The 15,231-nt window shown below is 38.7% G+C and overlaps 1 protein-coding gene across 1 annotated transcript in view; it reads left to right on the plus strand.

The window, feature by feature from the left end:
- LOC143287864 (sphingomyelin phosphodiesterase 4-like) overlaps positions 1-15,231 on the plus strand; it is a 53,344-nt gene that overhangs the window by 8,196 nt on the left and 29,917 nt on the right. Inside the window, exons 3-8 of the mRNA XM_076596101.1 lie at positions 1,464-1,679; positions 4,011-4,107; positions 4,583-4,805; positions 6,387-6,546; positions 7,223-7,294; positions 14,326-14,373. Of these exons, the coding sequence (XP_076452216.1) occupies positions 1,464-1,679; positions 4,011-4,107; positions 4,583-4,805; positions 6,387-6,546; positions 7,223-7,294; positions 14,326-14,373 (816 nt within the window). The remainder of the gene's footprint in view (positions 1-1,463; positions 1,680-4,010; positions 4,108-4,582; positions 4,806-6,386; positions 6,547-7,222; positions 7,295-14,325; positions 14,374-15,231) is intronic.

The following is a 15,231-nucleotide window of genomic DNA, read 5'->3' on the forward strand; positions in this document are numbered from 1 at the left end:
GACCATTGCAGGGCTGCAGTGTGGACATGACTACTGCTCATAGGTCATCCTTGGTAGGACTGGTCTTTAACAAAGGCAAAGTTTGGATGAGGCTGAGGAACTGGCATGTTTTTGTCATAAAGTTTGATGGGTCAGATCCTTGAAACAAGTCTGTTGCACTTGCAGTTTTTATTTTTATTTTATTATTGTTTGTTTCAGTGGAGGGGGGTGGGAGAGGGTTGTTGTTTTTTTAACTGTAACTTCTGTGTTAATTCCAAAAATCTCCAACTATGTGGCAGTTCATATATTATTGTGCTTTAGATGTTTTGCATTTATGTGTGTGTTGCTGTGCCTCTTATTAGCTTTTGTTGTGTATGAACATGACCATGTATTTTTTTTTTTTTTTTTTTTTTTTTTTTGCTGCCCCATCATCTGCACCATTTCAGTGGCATACTCCCATACCACTCATTTAGATTCCCCCATACACGACCACACCTGAGTTTGTCCGTCACAGTTCCAGCGTCGCAGTCTGCAGGGAACCATTGATTTCAGGTCGCCAGGAGGCCACACACCAGAGGAAACCCTGCACTGCTGCTGAGTCACTTTGGTGGTGTTCAGTGGTGCCTGTTCTGATTTAATGTACTTAGGACACTACCTACTAAGCCCCTTACTAACGACAATAATGGCTTAGTCGCAGAGCCAGACTGAATGAGCGTCCCTCCCAGAGTGGAGACCGCCACCACGTCCCTCCAGCAACAGCCTCCCACAAATCTGCCACCACTGACGACATTGACAGGACTCACCCCAAGCACAGAAGTGGAGGGGTATCGAAACTGAGGTCACCATGAGAGCACAGCATGAAAGACCACAGACTTTGAGACTGTTTTGTTTATATTGATGATGATGAAGGAGGAGGAGGATGACGATGATGATAACAATGTTTCTATGGAGGTCCATTTTGGTTTGGGGCTGCGTGACAAGGCTGCACTCTACGCTTCCTGTCATAATGATATCCCAGCATTAACCAGGCCCGAGAGATACAGACACTTGCAGTGTTGGTCAGGTAATTAGAGCAACACACCCAAAGACGCATCCTTGAAGTGGATGACACTCGACTGTGTGGTCCCAGTCTCCCCATTTAAGCCTACAGCACACTCAACTCTGGTAGGAGCCGGCCATGGGCCGAAAAACCCACCTCTGCTGGGATTTGAACCTGTGTCCACCCAGCTGTCAGTCCACGACGCTAACCACTTCGCAACGGTAGCTGGTATGACCAAGTGTATATTGTAAGGGTGGTAGATAGTGTAAGTCGTGTGTTTGCAAATTGGTTGATTTTATTTCTATGTTTTTGTGTTGTATTGTTATCTATTTTTTGTGTTGTATTATTATCATCATTGTAAAACACACTTTGATTTTGAAGGGTTGGTTTATGCCGTGACTTTAGTTGTTCCTTCTTCAGTAATTATTGCTGACGGCTGTCACAGGAGCTGCACCTGGTGTTCCCGGCCTTGCTGAACAGCGTGTTTGGAGGGGAGGGAGAGCCAGGGTGGGGACTGGAAAAGATCAGCAAGTCCCACCAACCCCATGACTTCAGCGCAGTGCGCAAATTTCTGGCACCAGAAGGACCTCTGCTGAGTGCAGTCAGCAGTCTGCAAGCAGATCCTTACGCCTCTTATGTGTTTCCTTTTCGCTGTTTACCTGTAAGTACTATGGTCTGAACACTGATAGGTTCCTATGAATTGTACTGATGGGATTCTTTCAAGCGTGCTTAATTTTCACCATCTGACTTGTGAATTTGACTGTGTGTAGAATTAGGGTAGGCCTGAATTTATACATGTGTAGATATTTGGAGAAAACATGAACACTGCCATTGACTTCCACTTTCATGTGTATACGCATGCAGAAGATTAAATACACACATTAAAGTTCCCGTAATCCATGTCAGTGTTTGGTGGGTTATGGGAACAAGAAACCCAGCATGCAGTCCCACAAAACAGAGTATGGCTGCCTTAATTGTGGGGTAAACAAAAAAAATAAAATTAAAATAAAACTGTCATGCACATAAAAATCTTACATGTGTTTGTGTGTGTGTTTGACTGGAGCCTAACTGAATGACACTGGAAATGAATGATGAGCACCCAAAGGCAGCTCTCAGTTGGCTCTACCAGGCAGCCGGACTTTGCTGCAAATGAGACTGTGTTTGTAAAGCACTTGGTCTCTGACCAAGGATAGGTGCTATTTAAGTATACATATCATCCTTAATGTAGACATGTAAAAAGAAAATGCTTTTTGACGAAAAACTCCGCCGTCATGTATTTTAGCTGATCTGATAAGTTTTATCAAATTAGATTCAAATATATGTAACAATAGTATTACCAAAAAAGGTGATTTGCAAATACGATTAATGGTGTGCTCAGCCAAACCAAAATATGTATAGATCTGTATCCAACAGATGAGTTGAAGATGCCATTAGCATAGGTCTCTACCACGTTCTCAGACATCTCGAAAATCCTAACAGTTATGCTAGGATCCTTTTCATTGACTACAGCTCTGCATTCAACACAATAGTACCATCAAAACTATATTTTAAACTGAAAGATCTCTCGCTGCCTGAATCAATTTGTGCATGGATCCTAGATTTTCTAAGATGCAGACCGCAAGTTGTTAAAGTTGGTGACCTCACCTCCTCCACATGTATTCTCAACATAGGCGCCCCACAGGGATGTGTTCTATCTCCACTGTTGTGCACACTATTTACACATGACTGTGCAACTCGTAATGAATGTAACACCATGGTCAAGTTTGCCAACGATGCTACTCTAGAAGGGCTGATTACAAACAGTGATGAGTCAAAATATAGGGAAGAAGTACTAGAACTTGTCAGCTGGTGTGATCAAAATAACTTAGAACTCAACGTATCAAAAGCAAAAGAATTAATTTTAGATTTCAGGAAGACCAGATATGACCCCTCACCACTTGTCATTAAAGACAAGCAAGTAGAGATCATCAGCAAATTTAAATTTCTTGGACTGATCATTTCCAACGATTTGAAATGGGAGAAAAATATGGAAAAAATTGTTAAGAAAGCACAACAGTGCCTGTACTTTCTTGGTGTCTCAAAAAGTTGGGAATTAGAAAAGAAATCATGGTTGATTTCTACTGAGCAGTCATTGAAAGCGTGTTAACCTTTGCTATTACTGTTTGGTACGGAAACATTTCCAAGGCAGAAGTCGCAGCCCTGAACAGAATCGTAAAAACTGCCACCAAGATCACCGGCTCTAGAAGACATAAGCGGCTACTCAAAAAAGCAAAATCAACCAGCCAGGATGAATCACATCCAGCTTTTGGGATTTTGGAGATGCTCCCTTTTGGTCAACGGTACAGAACTATAAGGATGAAAACCAATCACTTTGCCAATAGCTTTTTCTCGAAAGCAGTCAATGCCCTGTCTCTCAAACAAATCCAGTCTGAGAACTAGAATTGTGCAATCAACAACCATCTACCTGAAGATCTAATCAACCCCAACCACATGTAATATGCGGCTTCTGTTCAAACGTGTGTGTGTGTGAGTGTTTGTATGTGCGTGTGTGTGTGTGTGTGTGTCTGTGTGCACGCGCACACGTGTGTGTGTGTTTGTGTGTGTGTGCAATGTGTGCATGTGTGAGTATGCACAAGTTTTTATATTGATATACACTTGATTGTATCCTAATTTCTACTGTATCTGTGGTTGTGTATGATTTTCAATTTGTGTTCGTACATTGTTATGTACTATCCTCTCCAATATTCCTTGTGACCCCGGTACACTTGGTAATAAAGACATATTCTATTCTATTCAAATGTTTTAGTCTGAGGGAAGTTCTTCATTGAATTAGTTTCAATCAGTTGGAATTTTGATAGGTTTTCTGTCATCTGTCATTGTCTCAGATATATCCAGATACAGTTTTTCTGTTTCTTTGCTATGATGATTGATTTTGAAGTGAAGGCTGAACATGAGAATTGAGATATGTTGAAATGCATTCTGTTGGTTACAGGGTCCGTCACGCCACACCATTGAGGAAGGCGGGGTGCCGCTTTTTTACATCAACAAACTGCAAACACATGGATTTTCCATGCCAACAATTGTCCTCAGTATCTTTCAAACAGCATATGTGTCAGTTTGATTTGAAGACAAGGCTGTCAGATCCAAATGTGAAACGACAAGATGCCTGCCTGTCATATTTTCTGTCTTTCTTTCATTGCTTTTTGAGGTTTCTCAATGTTAACTGATAATACGTAATTGCATATTAAGTGTACACAAGATTGTTTTATGACGCTTTTTTGTTTTTGTTTTGTTTTTGCTAAGAGTTAGTGAAAACAGCACTTTCTGCTCTAAACTCTGCAAGAAATAATCATGAAATTTAGCAGTACTTTAGCATAGGGATTTTGTGTGTGGTGTGAATTTCTTGATACATGTTTTTAAAGTGGTTTGGTGTGAGTCACTTGTGAGAAGTGGGCACTGTTTAATATGAAATCTTTATTCAATAACGAGATCCTTTTGAGATATACATGAGGAGCTGATGAGAAGTGGGCACTGTTTTGTATGAAGTCCTTAACCCATAACAAGATCCCTTTGAGATGTACATGTTCACTTTTGCCTACGCACTGGTCAGTCCTGCCTGGCAGCAGGAGGGGACGACATGGTCGGCACGGCTGTTTGACTGGCTGTATCCAACGTTGGTGGACGACTACTTCAGCCATTTCCTGCCTTTGGAGGGCAGCGACCTGCCGTCAGTCCCCGTCCTGCCCTCCCCTCTCCGCAGCCCACTGCCTCAGCCATCTGTGTCAGGGTAAAGAGACGCAACATCGCTTACATGTTTTGTTGACAAGGTTGCTTTTGTCAGCATTACTTGCTCTTATTGCAAGTAATTTACCTGAAAACAAAGATGAAGTGTGGTTGTGGTCATGGTAAAGATGTCAGGCATTTGGGGGGAAATAGTGCTTTTAAAATCCATGGGAATAAATAGGCATATTTAGTGCATTCAGGACAAAACCTAAAGTTACAGCATTAAAGAGGCATAGGCGCCCTTCAGTCTCAGGAGACTGGAATTGTGCTCAGTTGTGGCAGTCTCTTGAGAAGCACATAGTGTGGGTAGTTAGGGTTAGGGGACACTTGCTGCAGCAGTCAGAGTAAGACCGAGTTCAGAGCACATCTGTCTGGGTAAGGAAGTACATGTGGTAGCTTGGGTATGGTAAGTGTGTATACCAGTCACTTGATTTGGTTGATACTTAGTCAGGGTAAAATTGCACTTCAATAGCTTTCAGGATTAGGATATATGAAACACTGAAAGTAAGAAAGTTGATGTTTGGAATGTTTAGGTACGTAAGCACATGTATTTTATGACGGATTGTGTATTGACAGGGTAAGGAGGTATTATGACAGGTATGTTACAGTCCTTGCTAGAAGAAATGTCTATTCCATCAAGTTGTTGTGGTCTTTGAAGATTTTCCTATGCTCAGGGAAAATTTAAGCATTTTTTAGAACTTTATCCACTTGACTGAATATCATTTTCTTCTTCTTCTTTGCCTTCGTGGGCTGCAACTCCCACGTTCACTCTTATGTACGTGAGTGGGCTTCTACATGTATGACTGGTTTTTACCCCCACCATATAGGCAGCCATACTCTGCTTTCGGAGGTGAATATCATTTTCAAGATGTTCACTTCTTTCACTATAATTCTTTAACTGTACATATATATGGAGAGAGAGTGAGAGAGAGATTAATCAGTGCATATGTTGTCTTGTTAAAAAATAAAAAATAAAAATTACTGAATCTATACTGTAATTCATATGTATTGAGCAATTGGTGAATATAAATTTTAAATAAATACACTTCATATCTATGCACATGTTTTCTTATTGCTGACGAAGACTGTCCATAAAAAAAACAACTATAAAGATGTCTTTGGGGTTTGTGAAATATTTGTGAATTTGAAGCAAAATGCTATTCAGCCTCCAATCATGAATTGAGAATCTGTAGAATTTACCACAAAAAAAGGGGAGGAAAAAATATGGTATGCAGAAAAGGCTGGTATGTGGAGATAAATTTGTTGAAGAGGACTTATTGTTGCATACCAGAGTTAATTCCCTTTGTCCACTTCAGTTGAAATTCAGCTTCAGAAAGCTTAGCATAAGAACATAGTAGCTTCAGAGTCAGATTCTGTGTTGAAATTATTTCATTTTCAGGCAAGGCGTTTTTGTACTATTAAAAATGATAATGAAATCAGGAAACCTGTGTGTGGCTGAGTAACAAATTGAAGGTGCAACTTTGTATTGACACACCACTCATTTTTCCTTGTTTTGATGGACTGCATGCGTGATGAAAGAGTACAGTTGTGTTCAGCAGTCTCAACCAGCTTGTGTGCATTGCAGGCGGCCAGTCCAGCGAAATGTGCCGTTCTCCCCGCCGCGGGCCCAGCGGGTCAGTCTGTTCAAGCCCAGCTTCATGCTGGCCCAAAAGCAGCACATCCATGCAGCGTCTGTCCTGGACAGCTCAGAGGCTGAGACCTGGTGCTCGGAAACCATGCTGCAGGTGGGAATGTTCATCACATTCTATTGTTCTGTTCACTCAGAGTTGAACACACATACACACACTCTCTCTCTTTGTGTCTGTCTCTCTCTCCTTAACATACACACATACACATACATGCATGCTCTCAAACAACACACAGTTGAACTGGAACCACACACACACATACTCACACTCACACACAAACCATCACACACACACACACACACTCTCACAGAGTCGCATTGAAAAGAATATGCATGCATGCACACACACACTTGCACACACGCACACACATCTGCACACACACACACACACACACACACAGAGTTTATTTGAACACACACACAGAGACACACACTTTGATAGCAGGAGAACTTTCCAAATGCCTTTTAACAATATTTTTGATTCAGCCTCAGGGGAACATGCTTTTCAACACTATTCTTTTAAAAAGGTTTCTGATTTAAGTGGCACCAACCAGTGATGCTTTCCTTGTATATTATCCTCCTTTTTTTTATCCATTGGTGTATTGTTCATTCTTATTGTTGCTCTCTCCTACATTGTGAATGACCTAGTTGGTGACCTGAAGTGAATCAGCACTGGTGATTTTGTTTTAGCTTTCAATTCTGACTTTTGCTGTTATTAAGATATTGATAGGTTGATTTTCCTTTTATTCCTTTTCATTTCTTTCTTTTTTCAGATATTTGTGGAATTTTGGCTGAATCAGAATTCACTTGTAGCAGAAATTCCCACCTTTGCTCATGGGGCTATGGTAAGTTTTTTCTGTTAGATAAAGTGTATTTATTTACTTGTAATTACATATGTGTTTATGTGTGTGCGCCAGTATATACATACTCATATATTTATATTTCTAACTGTATTGGTATTGTTTTGGAAGACGAGGAAAAGATGAAAAGATAGTTGTTTTTTTTCTTAGACCTGTAAAAGACTGTGAAAACTGTCAGTCTGTGACAGTGGCATGGAAGTCTGTCCAAGCAGGTACTTATTCCCGTCTTCAGTTTCAGCAGGGATATAACAAAACATCTGATTCTTGTTGAGGGGGTGAGAATGGCACATGCTTTTCGTGCTCATGGGCTGCAGTCCAAGAGTTTTTTCCCTTCGCCTGTTGAATGACAGAACAGAACAGAACATGTCTTTATTACCAAGTGTACCGGGATCACAAGGAATATATGGGGGGGATAGTACATAACAAGATACGAACATAAATCGAAAATCATACATAAACACAGATACAGTAGAAATTAGGATACGTACAAGTGCATGTCAATATAAAAATTTGTGCATACTCACATGCACACACTGCACACACACACACACACACACACACACACACAAACTCACACACACACACACATTTGAACAGAAGCTACATATTATATGTGGATAGGGCTGATGACTAGATCTTCAGGTCAATGGTTGTTGGTTGCACAATTCTACTTGTCACATTGGATTTGTTTGAGAGACAGGGCATTGACTGCTTTGGGGAAAAAGCTTTTGGCAAAGCGATTGGTTTTCGTCCTTATACTTTTGTACCGTCAACCAGAGGGGAGCATCTCGAAAATCCCAAAAGCTGGATGTAATTCATGATGTGATGTAGAGGGCAGTAAATTGAATAAATCCAGCTAAGCATGTTCAAAAATGGTTGTTTAAAAAAAAGAAGAGAGAATGTAAGTCTTTTATCAAAATTGTGTTTCACAAGGTGATAGGTCTACAGTTCTAGTAAATAATAGATCATAATGGTGGCACATTCAATATGCTTTTCAAGGAAAAAAGAGGGAGAGTCTGATCACAGATCCATGGTGTGAGTCACACAGGTCTTATTTTCTCCCAGTCCACCACAGTAAAAAGAGGTCAGAGTGCTTGTCTTGTGGTCAGTGGACATCACAGACATGAAATAATGTCAACCACTAGTCTTCTCTTTTCCCACATGACTGTTGCAGAAATAGCTGTTTGCTTCTTAGCCTGCAATCATCTTTGTACATTTGTGTTTCCGATATAAAATCTAAAATCACAATATGCTGACTGTCTGTGTTGGCTTCAGTGTCCTAAAAAAACCCAACTCTATCTTTTTTTAAGTATCAGTTATACATTTCCAGTTCCCTCCAAACATCCAACTGTAAAGAGTCAAGATAATTACATTTGGTTGTGTTTTTTGCCAGTTGGGGTTCAGAAGTGCATCATAATACAAAGAAATACAACCGTAGTTTCTGGCTCATAAAGTGCAATTTTTTTTTTTTAAACTCAAGGCTGAACCCTGCGTCTTATTGGCTGTGTGTACCCTATCTGTGTCTGGGAACTAATTTCTGACTGCCACTTGGTGCCATCCCTTAACAACAAACTCTGTATTTGACAGCATCCTTGATCACAACAAATGCACACAATTACTTTGAATAGCTTCATGGTTCAGTCTTTCTACTCTTTAGTTTGATATCATTGATGTTCACCATTTGTACCAATTTGAAACAAAATTGCATATGATGCCCAGTTTAAAGTGAACATGTGATTCACTGTTAGGGCTGAGAAAAAAATATCAGACTGGATGCAAAAATAGAGAGACCAGAAAAGTGAGCTGATCACCTTAAAATCTTTCTGAATATGCAAAACAAGATGGTGGCCAAGACTTGAAGCATGGCAAACAGACAGGATTTTGCTTTAACCAGTTGATGTAGTGGAGCTTAAACAGCAGTACAGATTCAACTGAAGGCTTCAGAATGGTAGACATTGTACAACTACCAGCAGATGAAAAATCCCCATCCAGAGATGGACATAACTGCTCAAGAAAAAAACATCAGGGTCTACAGAGCCATACTGGACTTACTTTTCAGGATTTTCGGCATTTGTAGCTTGTTGGATTTGTGCACCTTATATGTTTCAAATCATTTTTTTCTGTGAATTCATGGGGTGTGCCTTATACACTTTCTTGCCTTTTAGGCTGAAAATTATATTTATTTGGAGATGGTATAGACTATATTTGCATTTTAGTTTGTCCATCAGTGAACAATTTTAATTTGTTTAATGCTAGTCATATTTTTTGTGTTTAAGGGAAAATGAATGTATGTATTATGTTCCAGTTTAGACCAAAGTTTATTTCACATCCACTACAAGAACAAAGAAAAATATGTACCTGCCAGAGTGACAAAGCCAGACATGAATACCGGAAAACAAAGTTGTTGTACTATTTTTGACAGTGAGTTTAGTTGTTTAACTTTTCCGGACGAAGGAATGCTCACGCATTCCTACACAAAACGTATTCGGTTTCGGACGAAGGAATGGAATAGCATTCTCCGAAAGTAAAATTCCATCATGCGCTGTACACGTGATTTTGTGATTAGCCAAGCAGAGTGCGCTATTCTGGGTCACTCCACAATCGAACAGTATGATTGTTTAGTCTATGATGTGTGGCCTGTCTCGCACACACGCTGACAAAGTCACTGACCGGTCGTCTGCTTGCGTGCCAGCCTGTCAGCAAAGCGGGCTCTTCTCAAAATGTTGTGATGCGAACAAGGCAGTGACGGCAATGTTTTTGGGTTGCCAAAGTACTTGAAATGCTACAAACTGAAGGGTCGGACATTGAAGAGGTGGATGATGACGAAGAAGAAAGCGAATTTAATGCAGAGAACGAGCATGGGTATGGTGATTCGGGGTGAAAAATTGGCAGTATTTTTTACATATGGCAAAACTGTAAAAATAAGATGAGAAATTTGATTTTTTTTTTATATGTAATAGCTCAACACGTAATAACCAGTTCTGAAAGTTTCATTTTCTTACACAGTATTTTGTATTTTTTGTAATTTTTTTCCAAACCCTTACAAATGGGCCGTCTGTGGGGAAAAGCAAGGGAGAAAACTTGTCGTCCCGAGTGAGTTAATTTCCATCTGTAAATATACTCTCTCTCTCTGTCTCTCTCTCTGTCTCTCTTTCTGTCTGTCTCTGTGTCTGACTCCCACTTCATGAGCAGCCTACATAAACACAAGCATGCACATGCAAACACATACATGCAACAAGGCACACTTACATGCATGTTTATATACATACAGATCCACATATGCTTTATCACATGGACAAAAGAATATTTTTCATCTGCAAGCATTGTAGCAGTTTGGAGTTTAAGCGCTTTTTACAGAAAAATTTCAAGAGCTATGAAAGATTATGTATGTGGTTTTTGTGTGTGTTTGTGTGTGTGTGCACTGTATCATATGTCCATGGGAAGCCAATGTCTTGTGGCTGACATAAAACTCTTGTGTCCTTCACCCAGGCAGTGGTCAGGAACCACTTTGTTGTATGCTGTAGTAGCAGTGCTGGTCAACTTGATTGATCAATTTTTTTTAATCCATTCATAAACAACAAGGAAATGAGTTTTCTTGGTGGGTTTCTCTGGCACTTAACTGGTCAAAGTTTCTTTTCCTTTGCAATTAAAAAAGAAAGATTATATCATTCACATGGCAGCAGGCCATGTTTCTCTCTTCAGCAGATATAAGTAAACATTTCCATGCTGGTCATAGTGATTTTGATCCTGAAAAAAAATGTATTTCAAAGCATCATTCATGAACATTAGCCTCTTCAGTGTTGGGTTATATTTTCACTTGTCCTTGTTGTTTGGCAGGCGATTTTGGGTTGTGGTTTGTAGTGTGTATGGATTTGTCCAGAAGTGGTGATGCAGGAAACCCCTAACAGGTGTAAGAACCAAATTCTACGTTCATTAACTTAAGGCCAGACACGGTAGTGAAATTTTGACCAAAATCATTATTTTTTGTGATTTTCGTTTTTTCGCATAATTTGCTTCTTCAACATCTAATCTTTATAGTCCGTTTCACTGGGTACTATATTCACTTAAATAAAGCTTCAAACAGCATCAGCATGTGTGATTTCTTGTGAGTACAAGCACATCTCTTTCTTTTCCTGTTTTCTCAGTTTTGTGTTTTGTCTTCGTAATATCATTTTTCAAAATGCTAAGGCTCAAAAACTTTAAAAGATAGCATGTTCAAACTTGGTACTTTCTTTCTTTATGTATTCATCTTTATTATAGTGCAGTGGTTTGTATAGTACTAATAAAAGAATGAATATACACTCATTTGAAAAACATTATGTGAAGGAATTTATACACATTTCAACAAAAAAATAATAATAAATGTATTTATTCAAATTCCAAAATACCACTGCACTATAATAAAGAACAAATACAAGTAAATCAAATAAAACAAACAGAAATAACATATCTATAAAGGTACCGAAGTTTTAAGCTTTTAATTTTTTTGTTTGTTGGCCATTTTGGATTCGTTTCCATGGAAACTGTCACGACAAATTGCACAAAATGACCTTTTTAGACATGTTTAGTCCAATATCTTTGCATACCATGTCACAGAAAGCCATAAACTTCAAGTTTATTTCATACGTTTTTGTACTACCGTGTCTGGCCTTAAGTTCCAAACAAACAATGTAGACATTGTGTGCTTTGGTTGCAATCAGTCTCTGTAACTTCCATGAGAAAAGCTGAGCGTTTAGGAATTATTTAATTTTGGGGGGTTCCTCTTAAAAAAAAAAAAACTGGATGAACTTAAGTTTTCTTCCAAATCAAGCCAATTTCTGGTTTAACCACCTCCTTTTATTCACACTCCTTGTTTTGAGCTGGCTGAAAAGGCTTAAGATGAGAGTTAGTACCTGGTGGTAAGTTCTGGAACAGACTTTTTAAGGGAAACACAAAGTGTGTGGGTATGTGCATTTGCGCACGTGTGTGTGTATGTGTGTGTGTGTGTGTGTGTGTGATGATAGGAACATCATTCTACTTTGTCAGGCATTTTCATGCATCCAGTTTAGCTTTTGAAATCAACCACAGCAGACATGCAACATTCATCAAAAATCTAAATTATCAGGGTTACTGTGTATTTCACTGCGTATTTGAACATCAGAGATTTGATCAGAGACATCTAAAAAGAGTGAAGACCATCTGGTCCAGTCAATACATTGTTTACAACAGGGTTGGGAGAGTCAGTAGGAAAGGAATGCCAGTAATCTGATCAGAGAATGTTCACAGTGGCACAGAAGTATGAAATTTGGCCATCTGTGTCTGTGTCAATGCAGCTTTGCCCAGATTGGTTTCAGGCTAACAGCTGTACGGCAGGAATGATGATCACCCATCATTGACATGCACAACTGGCAGGCAATGTCGGCCTGCCTGTCAGATCAGTACACTGATTTCATTTCTCTTTCTGTTTCATTTCTTTCTTTCTGATATTTTCTTCCACACAACCCCTTACACTGTTTTTCTTTCTTTCTTTCTCTATATTTCCTTGTTCTCCTCCACCAACCCTTTCCCCTCCCCCTCCCTACCTTGGGCATGTCTCATTTTCTGTCTCTATCTCATCTTTGTCAATTTCTTTCCTTTTTTTCTCATTCTGGCTCTTACAATTTTTTCCCTTCCTCCGTCTATCTTTCTTCCCCTATGTGCATATGTATATATATTGTTTGTTACTGAATGTTTGTGTGCATATTGTTTATTGTTGTGTGTACATACACAAGACAGAAAAGAAAAGAAACATTTACCTTTTAATCCCCAGTCCCCTAGTGAGAAACTGCAAAGAATGGTGTATGCTACAATCCTGTCTAAGTTCAGGAGCTTTAATGTGACAAAGGTTTGAGTACATTTTTCTGTTCTGTGAATGGATTGTTGACTTAATATCTTTTTTGTTTTGTTTTTCTTTTTTTTTCTTATCATTCATTCATTCATTATTGCAAAAGATTTGGATGATGTTTGATAGCCACTTCAAGCTGTGGGCAGTGTAATGAAAGAAGAATGCCTTGTTGAATGATCTGCTGTCGTTATTGTTCAGCACAGGGTTCATGACAGACAGAACAGCAAATTTCATACACGTTATTTGGACAAATATGATGGGAAATTAACCGTACTTTAAACTGGCATCAGATGTGGTAATGGAATGACAGAATAGTATAGCTGTCTACAAGCAGCTTTCTGTAGCATATCTAATATAAACAAATTGATTAAAAACAGTGTGCTGACTTCTTTCTGTAAGCTCCCAGGGGACAGCATAGGACCACTAGAGCACTCTTCCAGCAGACTTGGTTCTGGGCTGTCCCCTTTAGTAACCTGCATCAAAATCAGTTCCATCAGTGAACCTGACCTTCACACTAAATGATATCAACAATTAAAAGTGGTTTGTTCCCACTTGTGTGTGTGTGTGTTAGTCTAACCTCTATTAATGTATTATCTATATCTGTTAACAGTAAAGAACTTTGAAAAAGACCTGGTGAAAGATTTTTGTAAGGTGACATTTGTCTAAATATTACCACCTTTGACTAACATCAGTTGAAAGATTTGTGTAAGCTGATATTATAATATAAAATATTACCTCATCTGATTTTTGGAAATGGTATGTTGTCTTCTTGTGTCACGTTTTTGCATTCTCTTTTTTTTCTTTCTTTCCCTCTTTATATATATATATATATATATATATATATATATATATATATATATATTTATTATTATTATATTTTTTTAAGAAATGACTGTCACAGAGACCATTATTTTTATTCTAATCTTACATCATTTTAAAAAGAATTTGATTTTTTTATAATGCATTATCCAGTTTGCAAACAAACAAAAATGTATACAAAAAAATTCATGGACATAATTATGCATTAAGATCATGCATGCAAATCACATGCACACAAACACACATGTACATATATCTACCCATGGTTATATTTATTACATTCAAAAGGTCTTTATGGTAACATGGGTATGTTTCATTCTGTGTGTTGGAGCAGTCATCTATGTACTATGGTCAGAAGGCAGGTGGTTTTCACTACCTCTTTGTGAGTATCCACTGACCTTATCATTGCTGTTGTAAGAATGGCTGTTCGTTAACTTGACTGCAGTCAGCATTTGCTATTGTGAGACCTTCGCCCTTTCCCCACTTGTATTTTGTGTTTGTTGTTAGTTTGATGGGGGAGGTTGATGGGGGTGTTGAGCCTTGTGGGAGCTGGTGGCCGTTCCATGCCGGAATGTAACATTTCTGTCTGCATGTCACTTTAGCATGTGTCAGTGGTTGGCCCAAAGTCTGCAGTCTTTGCTGGGCATATACATGGGATTGTTACTGGTGTTTATACATGTGTGAATGTGTTATTGTGTGTGTGAAATGTTGCTGTTGACTATTGTGCATGCACTTGCCAATACAAACTAGTTTAATTGACATTCAGCCAAGAGCAGACCGTATTTGTATCACATATGAATTTTTTACTGTTAAGTTTGTTCTGAATTTTGATGTTGATTTTTGTTCTTATTATATATATATATATATATATATATATTTTTTTTTTTTTTTTTTTTTTTTTTTTTTTACTGCATAAGTGTCCTTACCCTTGTTGGAATGAAGATGATAATGGTGACCAGAGTGGTAGATTAAAGAATTATTTCTCATGTTTCACCACATAGCACGGGAAACTGCTGTGAATCAGCTGCCTGGCATAAGCTTGGACTGTTTACAGGGTGGGGGATACTGCAAGGTGAAAGCACCTGTCTAGATTGGTAAGATGAAGAAAAATATCTCCCGACAAACTGAAAAAGAGCTGCAGAAGGTGTTGATTTATTCACATGAACATGATTAAAACATTCTTACTTACCTTGTCTGCCTTTCTTCATATATGTATTATATATATATATATATATATATA

Source organism: Babylonia areolata, chromosome 12, assembly GCF_041734735.1.
Source record: "Babylonia areolata isolate BAREFJ2019XMU chromosome 12, ASM4173473v1, whole genome shotgun sequence".
In the NCBI taxonomy this organism is placed as follows: domain Eukaryota; kingdom Metazoa; phylum Mollusca; class Gastropoda; order Neogastropoda; family Buccinidae; genus Babylonia; species Babylonia areolata.